General features: G+C 53.1%; 1 protein-coding gene across 1 annotated transcript; it reads right to left on the bottom strand.

Moving 5' to 3' along the window:
• Positions 1-598: 598 nt before the first annotated feature.
• GHRHR (growth hormone releasing hormone receptor) lies at positions 599-14571 on the bottom strand. The gene is made up of 13 exons (XM_049894095.1): positions 14515-14571; positions 10743-10845; positions 10493-10600; positions 9617-9714; positions 8474-8571; positions 7511-7643; positions 5664-5817; positions 5325-5385; positions 4739-4808; positions 3871-3962; positions 3205-3334; positions 2499-2540; positions 599-724 (listed from the first exon to the last, which is right to left on the bottom strand). Exons 1-13 carry the CDS (start codon positions 14569-14571, stop codon positions 599-601), a joined length of 1272 nt encoding a protein of 423 aa, XP_049750052.1.
• Between the last annotated feature and the right edge of the window lie 1656 nt (positions 14572-16227).

Here is a 16227-nt window from a genome sequence, read left to right as displayed (position 1 = left end):
CAAGGAACCAGATGCACACAGGGCAACACAGGGGATCTTGTAAAAACAGCCGAGGGGAAAAACGTTAGAAAGAGAATGAGGCATGTAACCAATACGGTTCATGTAAATAAAAATATTGACACACAAAACACTCCGTATTTTGCAAGAACACACAGAAACATAAGTATTCACATTAAACACGTTGGAATGGTTGCCTGTAAAGGAGGGGAATGAGAGTGAAAAAGAGGCTAAAAGATAATAATGTTTTAAAAAATAAAACCACAGCGGGTCCTCGCACACATAAACGATGCAAATGTGATATGAACTGAGACATGTGGAGGGCACAACTCTCCGCACCTGAGGTCCAAATAGAGAATGTAGAGCCTCTCCCCTGTAGAGAGGCATTCACTCACTCAACCAAGTATCCCTCAGTTACACAGGCCCTAGGAGGAGGAGTGATGGCTCAGGGCTGGTCCTGCCCAGGGCTCGGCAGTGACTGGAGGGGGGTGGCCTGAGGGCTTTCTGGGGGTGCTGGTCCTTCTTGCTCCCCTGGAGGATGGTAGGCCCCTCGTAGTTGCCCAAGGTCAGGTGTGGACTCCTGTCATGCCATGTGGCCAACCTAGCACACAGATGTCAGCACCTTCACCCCCGAGCTGGAGGGCATCGTACATCTGGCACAGGTTCTCCGGGCTGGCAGAAGCTCCGGGTCATGGCCATGCCACCTTCGAGAGATCTCAGTCCTCACCTCCGGGGACAAGGGAGAGGATGTCAAGAAGGTCCGCTGCCACTTCTTTACTCAACCCCAGTGAGAATGAGGGTGCAGGGAGAGACCACGTGGGAAAAACAGAGATGGGCTGGGAGAAGCCACAGTTGGCCATAGCCACTAAGTATCACCTCTGAAGGATACTACTTCCTCCTTCCTCTGAGTATTTCTGGTCATTTCCTTTAGCTCTTTTCTCTACCTTTTAGCGCTGATTTTGTCAGGACACAGTTAAGACATTTATGGGCTGATTTCTTGAGTTCCTGGCCAGATAACTTCTCCATGTCTGTCTTGCATGACTTACATCATCCCTGGCTCTGGTGTTCAGTCCTGATCTCTCTCTGTGAGCTGAACTGTGGCTGCTGGAAACCTGTTCTGAGGGCATGACCAGAAGGAGGGGCACTCAGCACCCTGTCTGAGGTGCTGCAGTTGAGGGAGCTGAGGGTAAGGGAAAGAAAAGCAGCCTCAGGGTTAGACTGTCTGCATCTTCACACCTCCAAGGGGCTGCGTGGGGGGCAGGGGCGGTGGGCAGATGCAGAGGGAGCTCATAGGCTGTGGCTGTAGAGAGCGGAATTAGGGCTGTGGTGACAGATAAAAGGAAGATAGATTGCTGTTCAACATACAAAGAAGTTTCCGCACAGCTACCTAACCGCAGGAAGAGCCATGCTGGGAGATGGTAAGCTCCCTGTCACCAGAGGGGTGTAACCAAAACTGCTTCCTGACAGAGCCCCTCACAGCTCTCTGTTGAAACCCCATCCCTAGGCTGCACCAGCCCCAGCCAGGGCTGCACCCATGACACCCAGGTGTTATATTTTTGTCTGCATCCCAGACCCCAAATAAGGTGGTGTGAGACACAGAGAGGCTAGGGCAGGAGGGAAAGAAGACAGTCAGAGGGTAGGGAGCGAGGCAGGGACAGAGATGGCAGGTCAGGCAGGGGTACTGCTCCCCAGTAGGAGGACAGGGCACCCACAACCAGATTTAGGCAGATCACAGAGCCCACAGCAAATCCTTGGCCACCAGAGGGAGCCTGTGACCCTTGCCCCGGGAGTCTGGGGCACTGAGCTAAATTCTCCTACCAAAACAATTCTGTCCCGAAGGAAGAATGTATAGTGTCTTTTGGATGGGGCATTTCAATTCACTGCTCATCTGTCTCTGCCACCTTTCATGTTCCCATGTGAGCACCTGCTCCATGTATTCCATCTATGGTTGTGTCTCTCCCTTCTGTTTGGTCTGGTCTCTCTGTATGACTCTCTTCTAGCAGCCCCCTGTCAGTTTCCCCAGCTCTGTTCTGGATCTTCCTCCTTGGCTCAGCATATGACTCTCTTTTCCTAGGCCCCTGTATATCTACCTCTGACTTTCTTGGTTCCTCTGTCTCTGTTCTGTCTGAAAGTCTCTCCCCCAGCTTGCTTATCCCTCCCGTACTCTCCCTTTTGTTCAATTTTAGGAGCACAAAATCAGGGGATCCATTTACCCCATTTCTGTATCCCTCTCCTGATGCCTAAAAGGCCTCCTCTACCCTGCTGGTGAATGGACAGTATAACTTGGTGCATCCCAGAGGGTGAATGGATAAAATATGTTTACATGAAGCATTCAGGTTCAGTGTGATCCAGGAGCTCAGTATAGACTTTCCCACAACGGATCACAGGGGTCAGGTTTGGGGTGGGTTGAGGTCTACAGGGCTTGGTCAGGAGAGAGGGGGCCTCAGGATTGGTGGGAGGGGCAGGCTTAATGAGTAGGGAGAACCTGGAGAGTCACACACCTCTTGGTTAAGGAAGCAGTACAGGATGGCAACGATGAAACCCTGTGGGGCCAAAGAGAACAGACTCCATCAGAACCCTTTAGCCTGGCCTCAAGTTGTCCGTAGTCTTTCTACAACTTCTCTCCCACCCACATGCAGGCTGTGGCTTGGGTCAAGCTTATGCGAAAGGGAATTTAGATGCATTCATCACTTACTATGTGCATATGGTCTCATGTGATCATCATAGAAAGCCTGCCAGGGCTCTACTATTAGCCCCATTTCTCTGACATTTTTTATTCCTGCGTTTCTTAGTAATAAGCAGCAAGCCTGGCACATAATAGGTGCTCAGTAAAGGTCGGGTAGAAGGATGAACGAGTGGATGGATGGATGGATGGATGGATGGATGGATGGATGGATGGATGGATGGATGGATGGATGGATGGATGGATGGATGGATGGATGGATGGATGGATGGTGGATGGATGGTGGATGGATGATTGGTCGGATGGGTAGATGAGTGAACGGGTAGTTGAATGAATAGAGAGATGAATGGCTAGAAGATGGACAAGCAGATGAATAACTGAATAGATAGATGAGTGAACAGATGGAAGAATAACTGGCCTAGTAGCCTTCATCCTACCATAAAGTCAGCCAAGGCCCATGGGTAGCAGCACCTCTTTCCTGAACCAGGAGTCTGAGGGAAGGAGTGCCTGTGGAGGCCTCTAACCTGAAAGGAGCCCAGCCCCAGCTCCAGGGGCAGGCGAAGGCCCAGGCCGGCATTGTCAGGCAGGAAGTTGAAGATGATGTAGTGAATTCCAAACAGAGGGATGAGGAAAAGTGTTGACTTGGAGAGCCGCCTGCAGGAGAGGACAAGCCCTAGGCTCGTATTAGAAATTCTTCATGGTTTGCTTCCATCAGGGCCCCTGCTCACCCTCACCTCCCACCACCTCCCCTTTTCCACTCTGTGCACCAGCCATCCTGGAGAACACCATCCTCCCCACATACCCCCTGGGCTTCCTTACTTCTGGGCCCTGGATCCCGCTGTTCCCTGTGCCAAATGCTCTTATCCAGTTTATCCCAGCCAAGGTCCTAAATGCATTTTTCAAAAACCACTTCCTCCTTAATTCACCCTCCCCCCACCAGACTGCCATAGAAATAAATTTCAGTACTTATCAGCCTATCTGACATGGTAACTGTGTGGAGCCTCTATTCTTTCCATATCATGGTCTCCAAATCTATTTCTCTCTGGGAATATCTGGAGCAGTATGGTGCCAGGCTCACCCACCAGATGAAAGAGACCATACTGGCTCCTCTTCTGGCTGCCCTCCCCAGCACCCCCAACACCCCCGCACACATGCACAAGCATGCACACACACACACACACACTAGGTACCAGTACTGAGACTGAGTGTGGAGGCTGCCCTGAGCCGGCTCCAGTTTCCTCAACAGGATGCGAATAATATTCAGAAAAAGCCCAAAGTTCACCTGGAAATAGAGGTGCGGGAAGATAGAGGGCAGGAGTCAGGGGATGGCCTGGGGCAGCTGGGATGGGGCCCCAGCCTAGTTCTTAACTACTGTGTCACCAGGGCTCCCTCTGGGGATTAGAAACCCCAAATCCTTGAGACATGGGGATGGATAGGTAGATGGACACAGAAACCATTGCCCCAGGACTTCTAGCCTGGAGACCAAGGGGTCCCACATGCAAGCCTCAGAGAGGAGGGTAAGGCTCAGGGTCCCTGCCTTCTCAAGTTTTGAGATCAAGGGTGGGAGGTTCCGGCCTTAGCATCCTGCCTCCAGCCACTACCACAGGCTTCTGTGGCACAAATTAAGTATCCCTCAGTTTGCACAATTGCTAAGTTGGAAAAAATTCACACATTCACTGAGACCATGCAAAACAGTCCTGGACGCCTCTGTTTCATGTGTGGGAGCAGGTGGGGGGCTCACCTGCAGGACCTCTCCGATCCACCTCCCTGCCTACCTGTCTCTCCCTGCAGTATAGTGCCTGACCTGGAACTAGGGCACCACATTCATCAAAACTCCGAGCTGGCAGGGGCCTGAGCACTGATTAAGACCACCCCCCTGGCTTTACCTGGGCCTGGAATATTGAGGCCCACAGACGGTGTCCCTGAAAAGTGGGGGTGGAGCTGGGCTGGAACCCAGGCTTCCTGACTCCCAGCCTGAATTTGTGTTTCCTGCTGTGGACAGCCCCTTGCTGAACCAGGGAGGCTGACTGAATGAAGCAAAGGGCCCCAGGGACTAACCCCGACAGAGAGGATGATGGGCCCCTTGATGATCCACCAGTAGGGGGAGCTGTCGTCCAGGTCCCAGCACCTGGGGAGAGGACACACCAGGGCTGAAGTTGGGGATACCAGGATGCAGTCGCTGCAAAGTACACTTTTCCGTGGTAGCCCATGCCTTTTCCTCCTCGCATCTCTGTACCTGCTGGCCTCAGACTGTCTGTCCTCTCTCTAGCATTCAAGCCTTCCAGCTTCAACTCTCTTACCTCCTCCCTCAGCCAATTAGCCACCCCACTTCCAAAGGGACACTCTCACGTGCTGGGCTCACCCTTTCTTTCCACCAAGGTGGATGAACTCGTGTTTGCTGATTCCTTCCTGGCCCCCAACACTCTCTCTCTTCCAGGACGCCCCCACTGCTACCTCTGAGCCCACGCCCTGAGAATCGAAGCCCCCTCTCTCGCCCCAGGTTACAAGCCCTGCTCCCCGCCAGCCTGGGAATTCCCTGAGGGCCGCACCCATGTTTCCTCCTCCTCTTTCCAACTTGGAGAAGAGCCAGATTTCCCAATTGTCCTCTCCCTGCCCCATGCAATTCCATACAGGTCAGACTCACGCAATATCCTCGAAGGCCCACTTGCAGCCCACCCAGGTCCCAATGAAGAGCACTGGAAACCCTGTGGGGACCACAGAGGGGACACAAGTGAAGTGTCTGCATCTGAGACTCTGAGGCCTACCCTCCTCCTGCCCCTGGCCAGCCACGCAGGCAAGACCAGTGAAAGCCCGGAAGCGTGCTCCCCTCCCCTGTACTTGCTGTGTGGCTGTGGCCCATTCCCTCCCCTCTCTGGTCCTCAGAGTCATCATCAGTGAGGTGAAGGCACCTCTGTGTGAGCTCCCTGGCCTTCCCAGCCCTCTGCCTCCCCCACTGCACCCAAACTCAGCCCTCAGTGCTCACCCCAGCCAGCAAGAGCCAGCCACCAGAAGGGGCACCTCACACTGGGTGACGTGGAAGCCAAGAGACAGGTCAGGTAGACAGCTTCGGCCAACAGCCAGCTGAAGTTGGTCATGGTGGCAAAATGGGAGGCAGCCACAGAGATCTTGCACAGAGCCTGAGGGTGGGGGACTGGGTGCTTCAGAGATGGGACACCCACTAGGCCCCAACTCAAGACACTCCACTCAGACCATGAACCTCCAGGCCACCTCCCCCTCAGGTGGCCCCAGAGGGGTGGGGCAGTACAGTGTGGTGTGCAGGAGCACGGATTCAGGACCCAGACAACCTAGATTCAAACCCCATCACCCATTAGCAGTGTGAGCCTCCCTGTGCCTGAGCTTTTCATCCCTAGAAGGAAAAACACCACCTACCTCATGGCCTGGTCATAAGGGTTAAATGGAAACTCTGTGTAAGAGTTGCTATGACTTTCCCTTTCGTCCCATCCTTCCTGAGCTCAAGTCCACCCCTAAACCCCTCTCCCAAGAAAAAAAAAACAGTGACTTTCAAGTTGATTCTTTGATTCTGACTCAAGGCGACCCCATGTGTATCACAGCGGCACTGTGCTCCACAGGGTTTCAGTGTTTGATTTTTAGGAAGCACATCACTAAGGCCTTTCTTCCGACATGCCTCTGGGTGACTCGAACCACCAACATTTTGATTAGCAGCTAAGCATTTTAATGGCTGGAACCTCCCAGGGACTAGAGTCCATCCCTAGAGCTGGCAACATCGAAGAGCACTGATTGGCGTACAGCTCAGTCCCACAAGCTTGCTCGTGTGGACCGTGCCTTCATCCACGGCTTCACTTCACAGAACCCAGCCGCTCTGAGAGCTGGCCCTTTGTGGGGTGACCTTGCTGACTGCCAGGCTCTCTGTGCCCCAGGCCCCTCCTCTACAAGATGGGATTCAAGTCAGACTTTCCTCTTCAGGTCATTTTGAAGGTCAAAGGAGATAATATATGTAAAGCGTTGAGTGCAATGTCTGGCACATAATAAAGGCTCAATATATATTATTGTTAATACTTTAATTAAGGTCATTGGTGAGTGTGTTCACTCATTTATCTGCTCATTTCCAGCATTCTTAGAGTGCATGCTATGTGCTGGGCCTCTGCGCTCTACCCAACTTCCTTTTTTGTGTGTGTTTTTTCAATCTTTTCTTTTCCTCCCCACCCATTTCCTAATCTGACTTGTCGGTTTCTCAGACATGCCCCAGTCCGCTAGCCTCCTAGAGTTTGTTCGCACTGGTCCCTCCCTTTGGTGTGTCCTCTCTCCCCATCTCCCTGTCATTGCTGCCGACCTGGCTCCCAAACTGCCTCCTCCCTGAAACCCTCTCTGTTCTCTCCCAGCTCTCAGTTTCCTGCACCTGGTAGTCCCATCATCTGTGTGCATGGTGTCCCCCGGGGAGCCCTGTGTGTTTCCTGAAGGAGGGGCCCAGCTCTCTCTCCACCCCTAACCCCACTCTCAGCCACAAGTACAGTGAGTGCTCCTTGGAGGGATGAAATGAAGAGACCCGTGGAATAAAACAGGGCCTAAATGGGAGTACAGAATGCAGAGCGTAAAGCAGACCAAAGGATATGGAGTGGAGATCAGGCCGTGGAGAGGGGCATGGATTGGCATGGTGGTCTAGGAAGAGGGACTTAGGGCCTGATTGGGGAGCGGGCAGAAGGGGACAGGGCGCTTCCTTGTTTGGGAACAGGCAAGGGCACAGTCTCAGGGTGAGCCAATAGACAGGGCAGTATTGGGCAGGTTCATCTGGGTTTTTAATCCAACCCTCCCCCACCCCCCACCCCCCCCCACCCCCGTCATGGCCATTACAGTGGAGAAGCTGCAGTGGTCAGTGTTGTCACCGTGGAAGAGGGTGGCATCCTTCAGGAACACGGCTCCTGCCTTGAGGATAAAGGTGGCGAACAGCTGGGTGTGGACGTAGTTGCGAGGGCAGTGGAGCCTCCTGGAGGGGGTGGGAAGATGAGAAACAGGAGGCCAGGTGGGAGAGAGGCTTCTGGTATGCTCACAGCAGGGGCCTGGTTTAGCAGGCTGAGCAGGGCTGGGAGGTGAACAGAGTTGAGTTGTTGAGCTGAAATGAAGTGAATTGAATTGAACTGAAGTTGGGTTGAGTTGAGTTGAAGTGAAGTAAGCTGAATTGAACTGGAGGCCTCAGTCTTAGCTTTGCAGGAGAGCTGATCAACCAGAGCCCTGGGCTCAGTCTCATTGAGGGAACAGAGGCAGAAACCAGATCCTGCCTTCAGGGAGCTCAGAGTCTGGGAGACAGATGTGAGGACAAGGGTACTGTCCGTGGGAGTCCCCTGGATCAGAGAGACAAGGCTCACCCCATGGGACAGAGGAAGGCACAGGCTGGGTGTGATCAAGGGCTGGAGTAAGGGGTTCAGACTCTGAAGGCTGGGGCTTTCAAGGAGAAATGGTCAGAGGGTTTGAACAGCCAAGACAAGCTGTTGCATACCTTTGGAAGAGACAAAGAGGATTCTGAGAAGCAGATGGGAGCTGGGCTTTGAATTTTGACAGATATAAATACATTGAGAAAGAAGGAAGTCAGCATTCCCAATAAATAGAAACAGTGTGAGCAAAGATGTGGAACTGGGAAGGAGATCTGGTGTGTGAAGGGGTGGGTTTGTATGCTGGGGAAAGGGAAGGAAAATTTAGAAATATACAGGGAGCCTAGATCTGGGAATCTCTTGAATGTCCAGGCAAGGAACTGGACTTGGTCATCTGGGTAATAGGGAGTCATTGAAAGTTCTTGAGCAGGTGAAGAGAATAGCAAACCTGAGAGCAACCAGGATGGCGATGGCCACGAAGAGTGTCACAACAGAGATGCTGTGGCCCATGGTATAGATGATCTTCACCGTGGAAAAGTAAGATTTCTGGGGAGGGTGGAGACAAGCAGGTCTCAGCTCCTGTGCCTTTGGAAAAGGGAGGCTGAGGGATCAGGCAAAACGCCCCCATTTGGTGGCAGGGATGTCCTTCCCACTGAAAGCCCCCTCTGTGCATTGAAGCTCTTGTTTACAGCCTGCCTCCCACCTGACCTGAGGTGAGGGAGGGGGAGAGGAGCAGGACTGGAGGTGCTTCTTGCTCTGGGGGCCGACAGAGGCAGCAGAAGAAACTACATGTCTCTGGCAGATGACAAAAGCTCAAGAGGAAATTGGGCTTGTTTATTGACATCCAGCTTGCTCACCGGTTTGGGAACAGAGCGTCCCCAAATCTAGGGGACAGCTACAGGCAAGCAGGCAGGCAGAGAAAATCTCACTCCTTGCCCAGTGTTTGGATCAATCAAAGCCCAGCCTGGCCCCAGAGACAAGAAACTGAGGGTGTATCCTGGAGGCAGGAGCAGGGCTTGGTGCTCCCTCCAGTTCCAATTCTCCTGTGGGATTCAGGCAGTCACGGCCTCCTTCTGACTCAGTTTTTTCTTCTGAAAAACAGTCAGGCTATGCTTACCTTTAGAGGCTGAGGGGAGAGAGACATGAGATTATGGGCAAGTAAGTGCCAGCTGGAGTTAGAGCATTTCTGGGCTCACTCTGGACTTGAATTTCCTTTACTTAACTCAAACCGTAGCCATGCAAACCAACCAGAGAGGGAAAGGAACTTGCTCAGGGCAAAAAAGCACTCAAAGGCCTGGACATAGAGAGGGTACACCAAGAAGACGGTGAACAGTGCATTTCCCACCTGCCCTCTGCCTCCCCTCTTCTCCAAACAAACGGTAAGAAGGTGACCTACACTTGACCATTGAGCAAATTAGCATAAGGATCCCTCTCCTCCTGGCACTTTACTGCCATCTGCTGGAAGACTGCTGTAATTAATATTCCAATCTGATGTTGGCTACAGAGGGAATGGCAGCCCCCACAGTTGTACAGTCCATCACCCATGCAAACACCCACCAAGGAAGGGTCCAGGAAGCCGGGAGCCTCTTACCTCCTCAGCCAGCAGCTCCAGGGGCACAGGGCAGGCCACAGGGTAAGGCGGGAAGGGCTCCGACCAGCCCGTGACGGTGCAATTCCGCTTCACAGCCCCTGGGAAGAAAGGAGAGGGAGGGAAACAGAGTCTCAGATTGTAATTCCTCCCCTCTCCCCAGGACACCATTGAGTGACCCTGGAAGGACTCGCATAGACAGACCCTTTTGGGAGCAGAGAAAGTGACCTTCCTTGCAAAGGCCTGGGTTCCAGGCCCAGCCTGCATGGGACACACTCCAGGCCCTTTCCTCTGTGCCCTCAGAGTTGCCAGCTGTTAAGCAGAGAGAATCCTTCCCTTGAAGATGAGCTGCAGGGGAGTTTGCGGGGAGCAGAAAGCAGTGAGTTAGGCCTCCAAGGTTCTAAGGTTAGAGTGAAGAAAGGAGGCCCTTGGCCCTTGATGGGGCTGAACTTCCCAGACACCCAGCCAGAGAGGCGAGGCAGAGGAGTGGGGGTGCCCTTGTGCCCTCCTTTGCCAGGATCCATTCTGGGCAACTAGTATCATCTGAGCAGTCAGACAGAGGGGCCCTGCTGTCCTCCCCAACAGAGCCTTGGGCCAGTGCCTTTGGGTACTGGGCCCAGAACCTAAACTCGCCACACTAATTCTCCTGCCCTGGGTAGCAAGTACTCTTATTCTCCCCAGTTCACAGCTAAGGAAGGTGAGGGTCAGAAGGTTGACTGACTCGCCCAAGGTCACACTGGAAGAGGGGAAGTTGGTATTTAAATCCAGATTGTCCTGCCTCCCAAGCCAGGGATGTGTCCACCACGTTCTGCCATGACCACAGGAAACCACCTTCTCCTTCCCCACCCACACACACACACCACGCCCAGCACTCCTTACCTGACTCTGAGCTGAAGTGAGAGAAGAAATCTGGGCAGGGAAGAGTGACCCACTCGCCAGAGCCTGCCTTCGGCCAGCACAGTAGCCCATCCCAGGTGGTAGGGCAGCCTAGATTGAGAGACAGGGCAATGTCAACTCGGCCCATGAGAAGGCTCCTCTAGCATTCTGAGTGGTGAGGCTGCAAGAAATCAAGGGTTCAGAGAAGCCTCCTCCCACCCTTCAGCCCCCACTTCCCTCCCAAGCCCCATACCCAGGGTGGTGTTGGGCATCCTCTCTGCTGCTTGAAGACACACATGCTCATCCTCTCTCAACTGCATGAGGAAGTCACATTCTGGGTGCACAAGACCCAGTGCCTGCAGGAAAGAGTTACGGGATGAGGCGAGCCCATCAGACGCTCCTTTAAGGTCCACTGGCCCAAATAACCTGAGCACAGAGAATTTCTGTGCCCCTAATCCTAATCACATGGCCTGGCTCACAGGACATATAAGATGTATTGGATGAATATTTGGGTAAATGTATGTATGGATAGCTGGGTGGATGGATGATGGGTGTGGGTGGATGGATGGATGGCTGGATGGATGGATGGATGGATGGATGGGTGGGTGGATGGATGGATGGCTGGGTGGATGGATGGGTGGGTGGATGGCTGGATGGATGGATGGGTGGGTGGGTGGGTGGGTGGATGGATGGATGGCTGGGTGGATGGCTGGGTGGATGGATGGATGGGTGGGTGGGTGGGTGGATGGATGGATGGGTGGGTGGATGGATGGCTGGGTGGATGGGTGGGCGGGTGGATGGGTGGGCGGGTGGATGGGTGGATGGATGGATGGGTGGGTGGATGGATGGATGGCTGGGTGGATGGGTGGGCGGGTGGATGGGTGGGTGGGTGGGTGGATGGATGGATGGATGGATAGACAGATAGACAGACAGATGATAAGTGAATAGAAACTTAGGAAGATTAATAAATGTATTGAATATGTTATGTGCACCACTTCAAAATTCTCTGGGGCTCTCCTCTTACTACAGCAACAACTGCAGTGCCCAGTAGTCTGCAAGGTCATCCATGTTGGACAGGTCTCAGCAGAGCTTCCAGACTAAGACAGACTAGGAAGAAAGGCCTGGTGATCTACTTCTGAAATTTTGCCCGTGAAGACCCTAAGGATTACAACAGATGAGCCCCCTAGGGTGGAAGACACTCCAAATACACAGTGGCCACAATAATGGACTCAAACATACCAACGATCATGAGGATGAAGCAGGATCATGAAACATTTCATTCTCTTTTACATGGGATTGCCATGAGTTGGAGCGAACTTGACAGCAACTAACAATGACAGTCTGGTTTGAAATACAGGTATCATGAAGAGTGCAGGGGGTGTGAGACAGGGGCTGAAACCAGAGTTGGGACGGTGGACAGTGAGTGACCACCCAGGAGGAATCCAAGGACCTTGCTACAGAGCTGTGGGCTAGGAGATGAGGAAGAGGCCCAACCCAGCAAGTGGGGCCACCCCTACCAGCCCTGTCACTGGAGAGGGGGCCACTCCAGTCCCCGATCTGCTGATCCCACTTTCCAAAACCCAGTTTGGGCTCAACTGCTCAATAGTTCTGCCATCTCCTGTGTAGTCCTGTGGGGCCTTAGGCTGCAGATGTCGCCGACCGTCCAGGCTCTGTGTCTCCATTTTGGTGGATGCCCAAACTGCTCTCGGTTTCCCTTCAAGACTCAGTGACCCCAGGCCTGTATGCGGCCCGGTCTCATCTGCCCAGAACATACTAAGCACAGGAATGCAGGAAGGTTTGGAGGCAGGCAAGCCTCATTGAGATGTTCTTATCCAGCAGCCTAGTTGTAACCCTGGGGTGTTTAGAGAGCCGTAGTCTCTGCCTGTCCTTCCTTTGTCACCAATCTGGGAGCCCCAGTCCTTCTGGGAACATATCAGAGCCTGTGTGGGGAGCCACTGAGGCCAGAGGGACTAGGGTATTGATGGGCAGCTTCCAACCAAGAAGAAGGAATGGCAGCCCCCACCAGGCAAATTAGCCAGGTAAGCACAATATACACCAGCTTGCATTGAGCAAGGTACACAAGCACTTAACTGTATTTACTTGCTAATTTGTGGTGAGGAATTTCACAGGTGAAATTGTGCACTGCAGATTGGTGGGAAGGCACAATTGGGCCCGTGCATACCTTGCTTATTGGGTAGTCCAGCCCTGGCCCCCACACTTCCTCAGGGAAGCAGGAAAATACTGGGAAGCCCAACTAATCACCCGGATGTGGGGACTCAGGGCCAGCTAAAAAGCAGTGACTGTCGGGGGAAGGGGACTGGGAAGGCGACCCAAAGGCTGTCTCAGTTCACCCCATCTCACATACTGAATCCCACTCTATCCCAAAGGCCCACTCCATCTTCCTCAACACTGGCCTCGCCTATGGAGAGTGGAGCCTTCCCTGGGAGACGCCAGCCTTGGCTGCTGAATGACCACCAGAGGGCCTCGGTTCCCCCTCCAAAGGTAAAGCTTTCAGTGTGGGGCTCGCACAGGTAAGAGGAATGAGGCTGCCCTCAGCCCAGATGAAGAGGGCATGGAAGCTCCATGCATGGCACCCTATGCCTAGCCCTTGACAAACCAGCTTTCACCGAAGGCACAACAACCCTGCAAGTAGGTAGCACTTTCATTCTTTACAAAAGCAGCAAGTTAGGCTCAGGAAGGGTGGAATTTACCCGGGGTCACACAGCTAGTTTGATGGGGCCAGGGTTCAAGCCGAGGCCTGTGTCTCTGGCATCAGGTGCAGCAAGGGTGCTGGGGGTGGCACCTCCCCCCCAACAAGCCAGGGGAACTGAGGCAACAGGGGAAAAGGAGGTCCCAGTCCATGTGGCTCTGAGGAGCTCCTGGGAGCTGGGGCTGCCCCACCCAGTACGTTGTGGCTACCCTCCTGGTCCCTGCTGTCACATGGTGGAACATCCTGGAAAATACGCAGGATAATTGCAGGACGTACAGAGGGGCCCCTCTGTCCTGCTGCCTATTCTCCAGCGTTCTAGGCCTCAGAGCAATATTTGGCACCAAACACTTCTCCAAGGCATATTGTGAGAGGAAAACCCAAAACCAAACCAAACCCACTGCCATGGAGGTGATTCTGACTCGTAGTGACTCTGAAGGACAGAGTAGAACTGCCCCATAAGGTTTCCAAGGCTGTAATCCTGTAATCTTTACAGAAGCAGACTGCCGCATCTTTCTCCCGCAGAGCACCTGGTGGGTTCAAACTGCCAACCTTTTGGTTAGTAGCCAAGCACTTTAACCACTGCGCCACCAGGGTTCCATTTTGTGAGAATGCCAGAGGGGAGCAGTTGGTTCTCCAAATACTACTCAGGCCCTACTCAGTCCTGGGGCCAGCTCTGGCCACGCACTCCTAGAGGGAAACATCAGAGCTGGAGCACAGTTCAAGGAGTCATGGGGAGACAGAGGGACCTGAAAACCTTATCAGAGGAGGAGTGCGTATAAGAAGTGGGGATGCATAGCTGAGAGGAGGCCCTGGGTGGTATAAACTTGTAACACACTCTGCTGCTAACTGAAAGGTTGAAGGCTCGAGTGCACCCAGAAGTGCCCTGGAAGAAAGGCCTGGCGAACTACTTGCAAAAAAAATCAGCCTGGAAAACCCTATGGCACACAGGTCTACTCCGACACGTATAGGGTCACCATGAGTTAGATTCAACTCAAGGGCAACTGGAAGCTGAGAGGAACAGGTAGCTTGGGATGTAAGGAGTTGGTGCTGACTTTGTCTCCCCAGTTCTGAGGCATACCTTGGGTGTGATGGCCCGGGCTTCCCAAGGTAGCATAGGCTGCCTGGACAAGGGAAGGACGGAGCCCCTGTGTCAGGAGTTCTCCAAGCCAGGGCCCGCACCTGCATGGTAGGGACCCCCGTGCTGGGTGTGGGCAGTGGAGTCTCGGCAGACTCCAGCTGGGCCCCCATCTGGCCGTTGGGCTCCAAGATCAGGAGCCCAGTGGGAGAGGCAGGAGGGTCTGAGCCAGGTACTCACGGTCGGTAAGAGGTTCAGCAAGCAGAGGATGGAAGCACCCCACAGCCGCCTGTCCATAGTGGGCTTAGCGTGGCTCCGTCAGCCTGGGGAGCCTCTGCCTTCTTTCCTCTCCCACCTTCTATCCTCTGCTGCTTCAGCTGCTGCCACCACCTCTGCCCCCCTTCCCAGGTGGCTGTTTGCATAGGCAGGAGCCAGCAAAGGGGACAGAACCAGCTGAATATTCACCAGGGCTGCAGGGCATCTTGTCCAACTCAGCCCTGGCCCTGAGGCTGGAACAAGGTATCCCCAGCAGGGAGAGGCTGAGCCCTCCACCCCTTCCACATCATCTGCAAGTCTGCCTGTGTGTTTGTCCTAATGACAAAGACCCAGAGAGGTGACATCCACAATTACCTTCCCTGACCCGGTTAGCCAATACTCTTAACCATTTTCTGTCTGAGCCCAATTCTCTGTTGGTCTACACAGTGGAGTTGTTATTGGTTGCCGCTGAGTTGGCCCCCAACTCATGGTGACCCCATGTGCAAGGGAAAAAAATGTTGCCCAGTCCTGCATTAAGCTCATGATTGGTTTCGGATCCAATTGTTACGATTTATAGAATTTTTATTGGCTTATTTTTGGAACTAGACCTCCAGGCCTTTCTTCCTTGTCTGTGTTACTCTGGAAGCTCCACTGAAATTTGTTCAGTGTCATAGCAACATGTAAGCCTCCAATAACAGATGGGTGGTGGCTGCACATAAGGTGAATTGGCCAGGAATCAAACTCCAGTCTCCTACATGGAAAGCAAGAATTCTACCACTGACCCACTGATGACCTCACACAGTGGAGAGACCACCCCCCTAAAAAATGAAAGGGCCTCAGAGAAGAGGAAGGAGACCTGGGCCTGCCTTCGGGGCGCCTCCAGGTTGGTTGGTGATCCCAGCCTCAGCCCTGGAGAGAGCTCAGAGCTGTGGGGACCCAGAAGACGTAGGAGCTGGGGGAGAGACAGCGGGGGCCAGAGGGGAAGAATAAGCTGAGAAAAGGAGGTGATCCGTACCTCCGGCATGGGCTGGCCAAGAAGAGTAAGAGCGGCAGGACCCCATTTCTTTCCCTCGCTAGGATGCCAGCCTGGATGGTGGGGTAAAGTCTGGAAATATCAAGGCTCTAGAACTCACATCACCATGAAAAGGCTTGTCTACCTGTCTCCCAGAAATCCTTGTGGTAGCAGGGAGAGTTGAGCCTTTAGGGGTCCCTCATGGAGCTAGGCCAGGCTGAATGGGGGTCCTCCAGTGCAGGAATGGGAGGGCTTGTACAGCCACTAGAATCATTTTGAGCCTTCATTGCCTGGTCTCTCTTTTTTTTTTTTTTGTAAAGATATGTATAACACAACATTTGCCAATTCAAGATTTTTCGTATATACAATTTACTGACACTAATTATGTTAGTAATGTGCAACTATCACCAATATCCATTGCCACATTTCACGATAACCAGAAACTCACTGCTTCCTAAACAATGACTCCCCTTCCCCCTCCCTCCTGCACCTCCCATTAAAAACCAACCCATGGCCACCCCATGTGATACAGAATAGAACGGCTCCCTTGGATTTTCTTGGCTGTAGTCTCTACAGAAGCAGACGGCCAGTCTTTTCTTCCACAGTGCCACTGGGTAGATTCGAGTCACCAACCTTTACACTGGTTGTTTTTGTTTTTGTTGTTGACTCATGGCAACCTCATGTGT

Source organism: Elephas maximus, chromosome 8 (assembly GCF_024166365.1).
Source record: "Elephas maximus indicus isolate mEleMax1 chromosome 8, mEleMax1 primary haplotype, whole genome shotgun sequence".
NCBI classification, from domain to species: Eukaryota; Metazoa; Chordata; class Mammalia; order Proboscidea; family Elephantidae; genus Elephas; species Elephas maximus.
The sequence above is the reverse complement of the archived record's forward strand: the minus strand, read 5'-3'. Positions and strand labels throughout refer to the sequence as shown.

Bases quoted from the DNA above. Each gene is read 5' to 3' on its own strand.
- GHRHR (XM_049894095.1), bottom strand. From the start codon at position 14,571: ATGGACAGGCGGCTGTGGGGTGCTTCCATCCTCTGCTTGCTGAACCTC. The intron at 10,601-10,742 runs GTATGGGGCTTG...CTCTCAATCTAG, and splicing joins GATGCCCAACACCACCCTGG to GCTGCCCTACCACCTGGGAT. The intron at 725-2,498 runs GTGTGTGACTCT...TTGTCCCCGGAG, and splicing joins ACTGCTTCCTTAACCAAGAG to GTGAGGACTGAGATCTCTCG.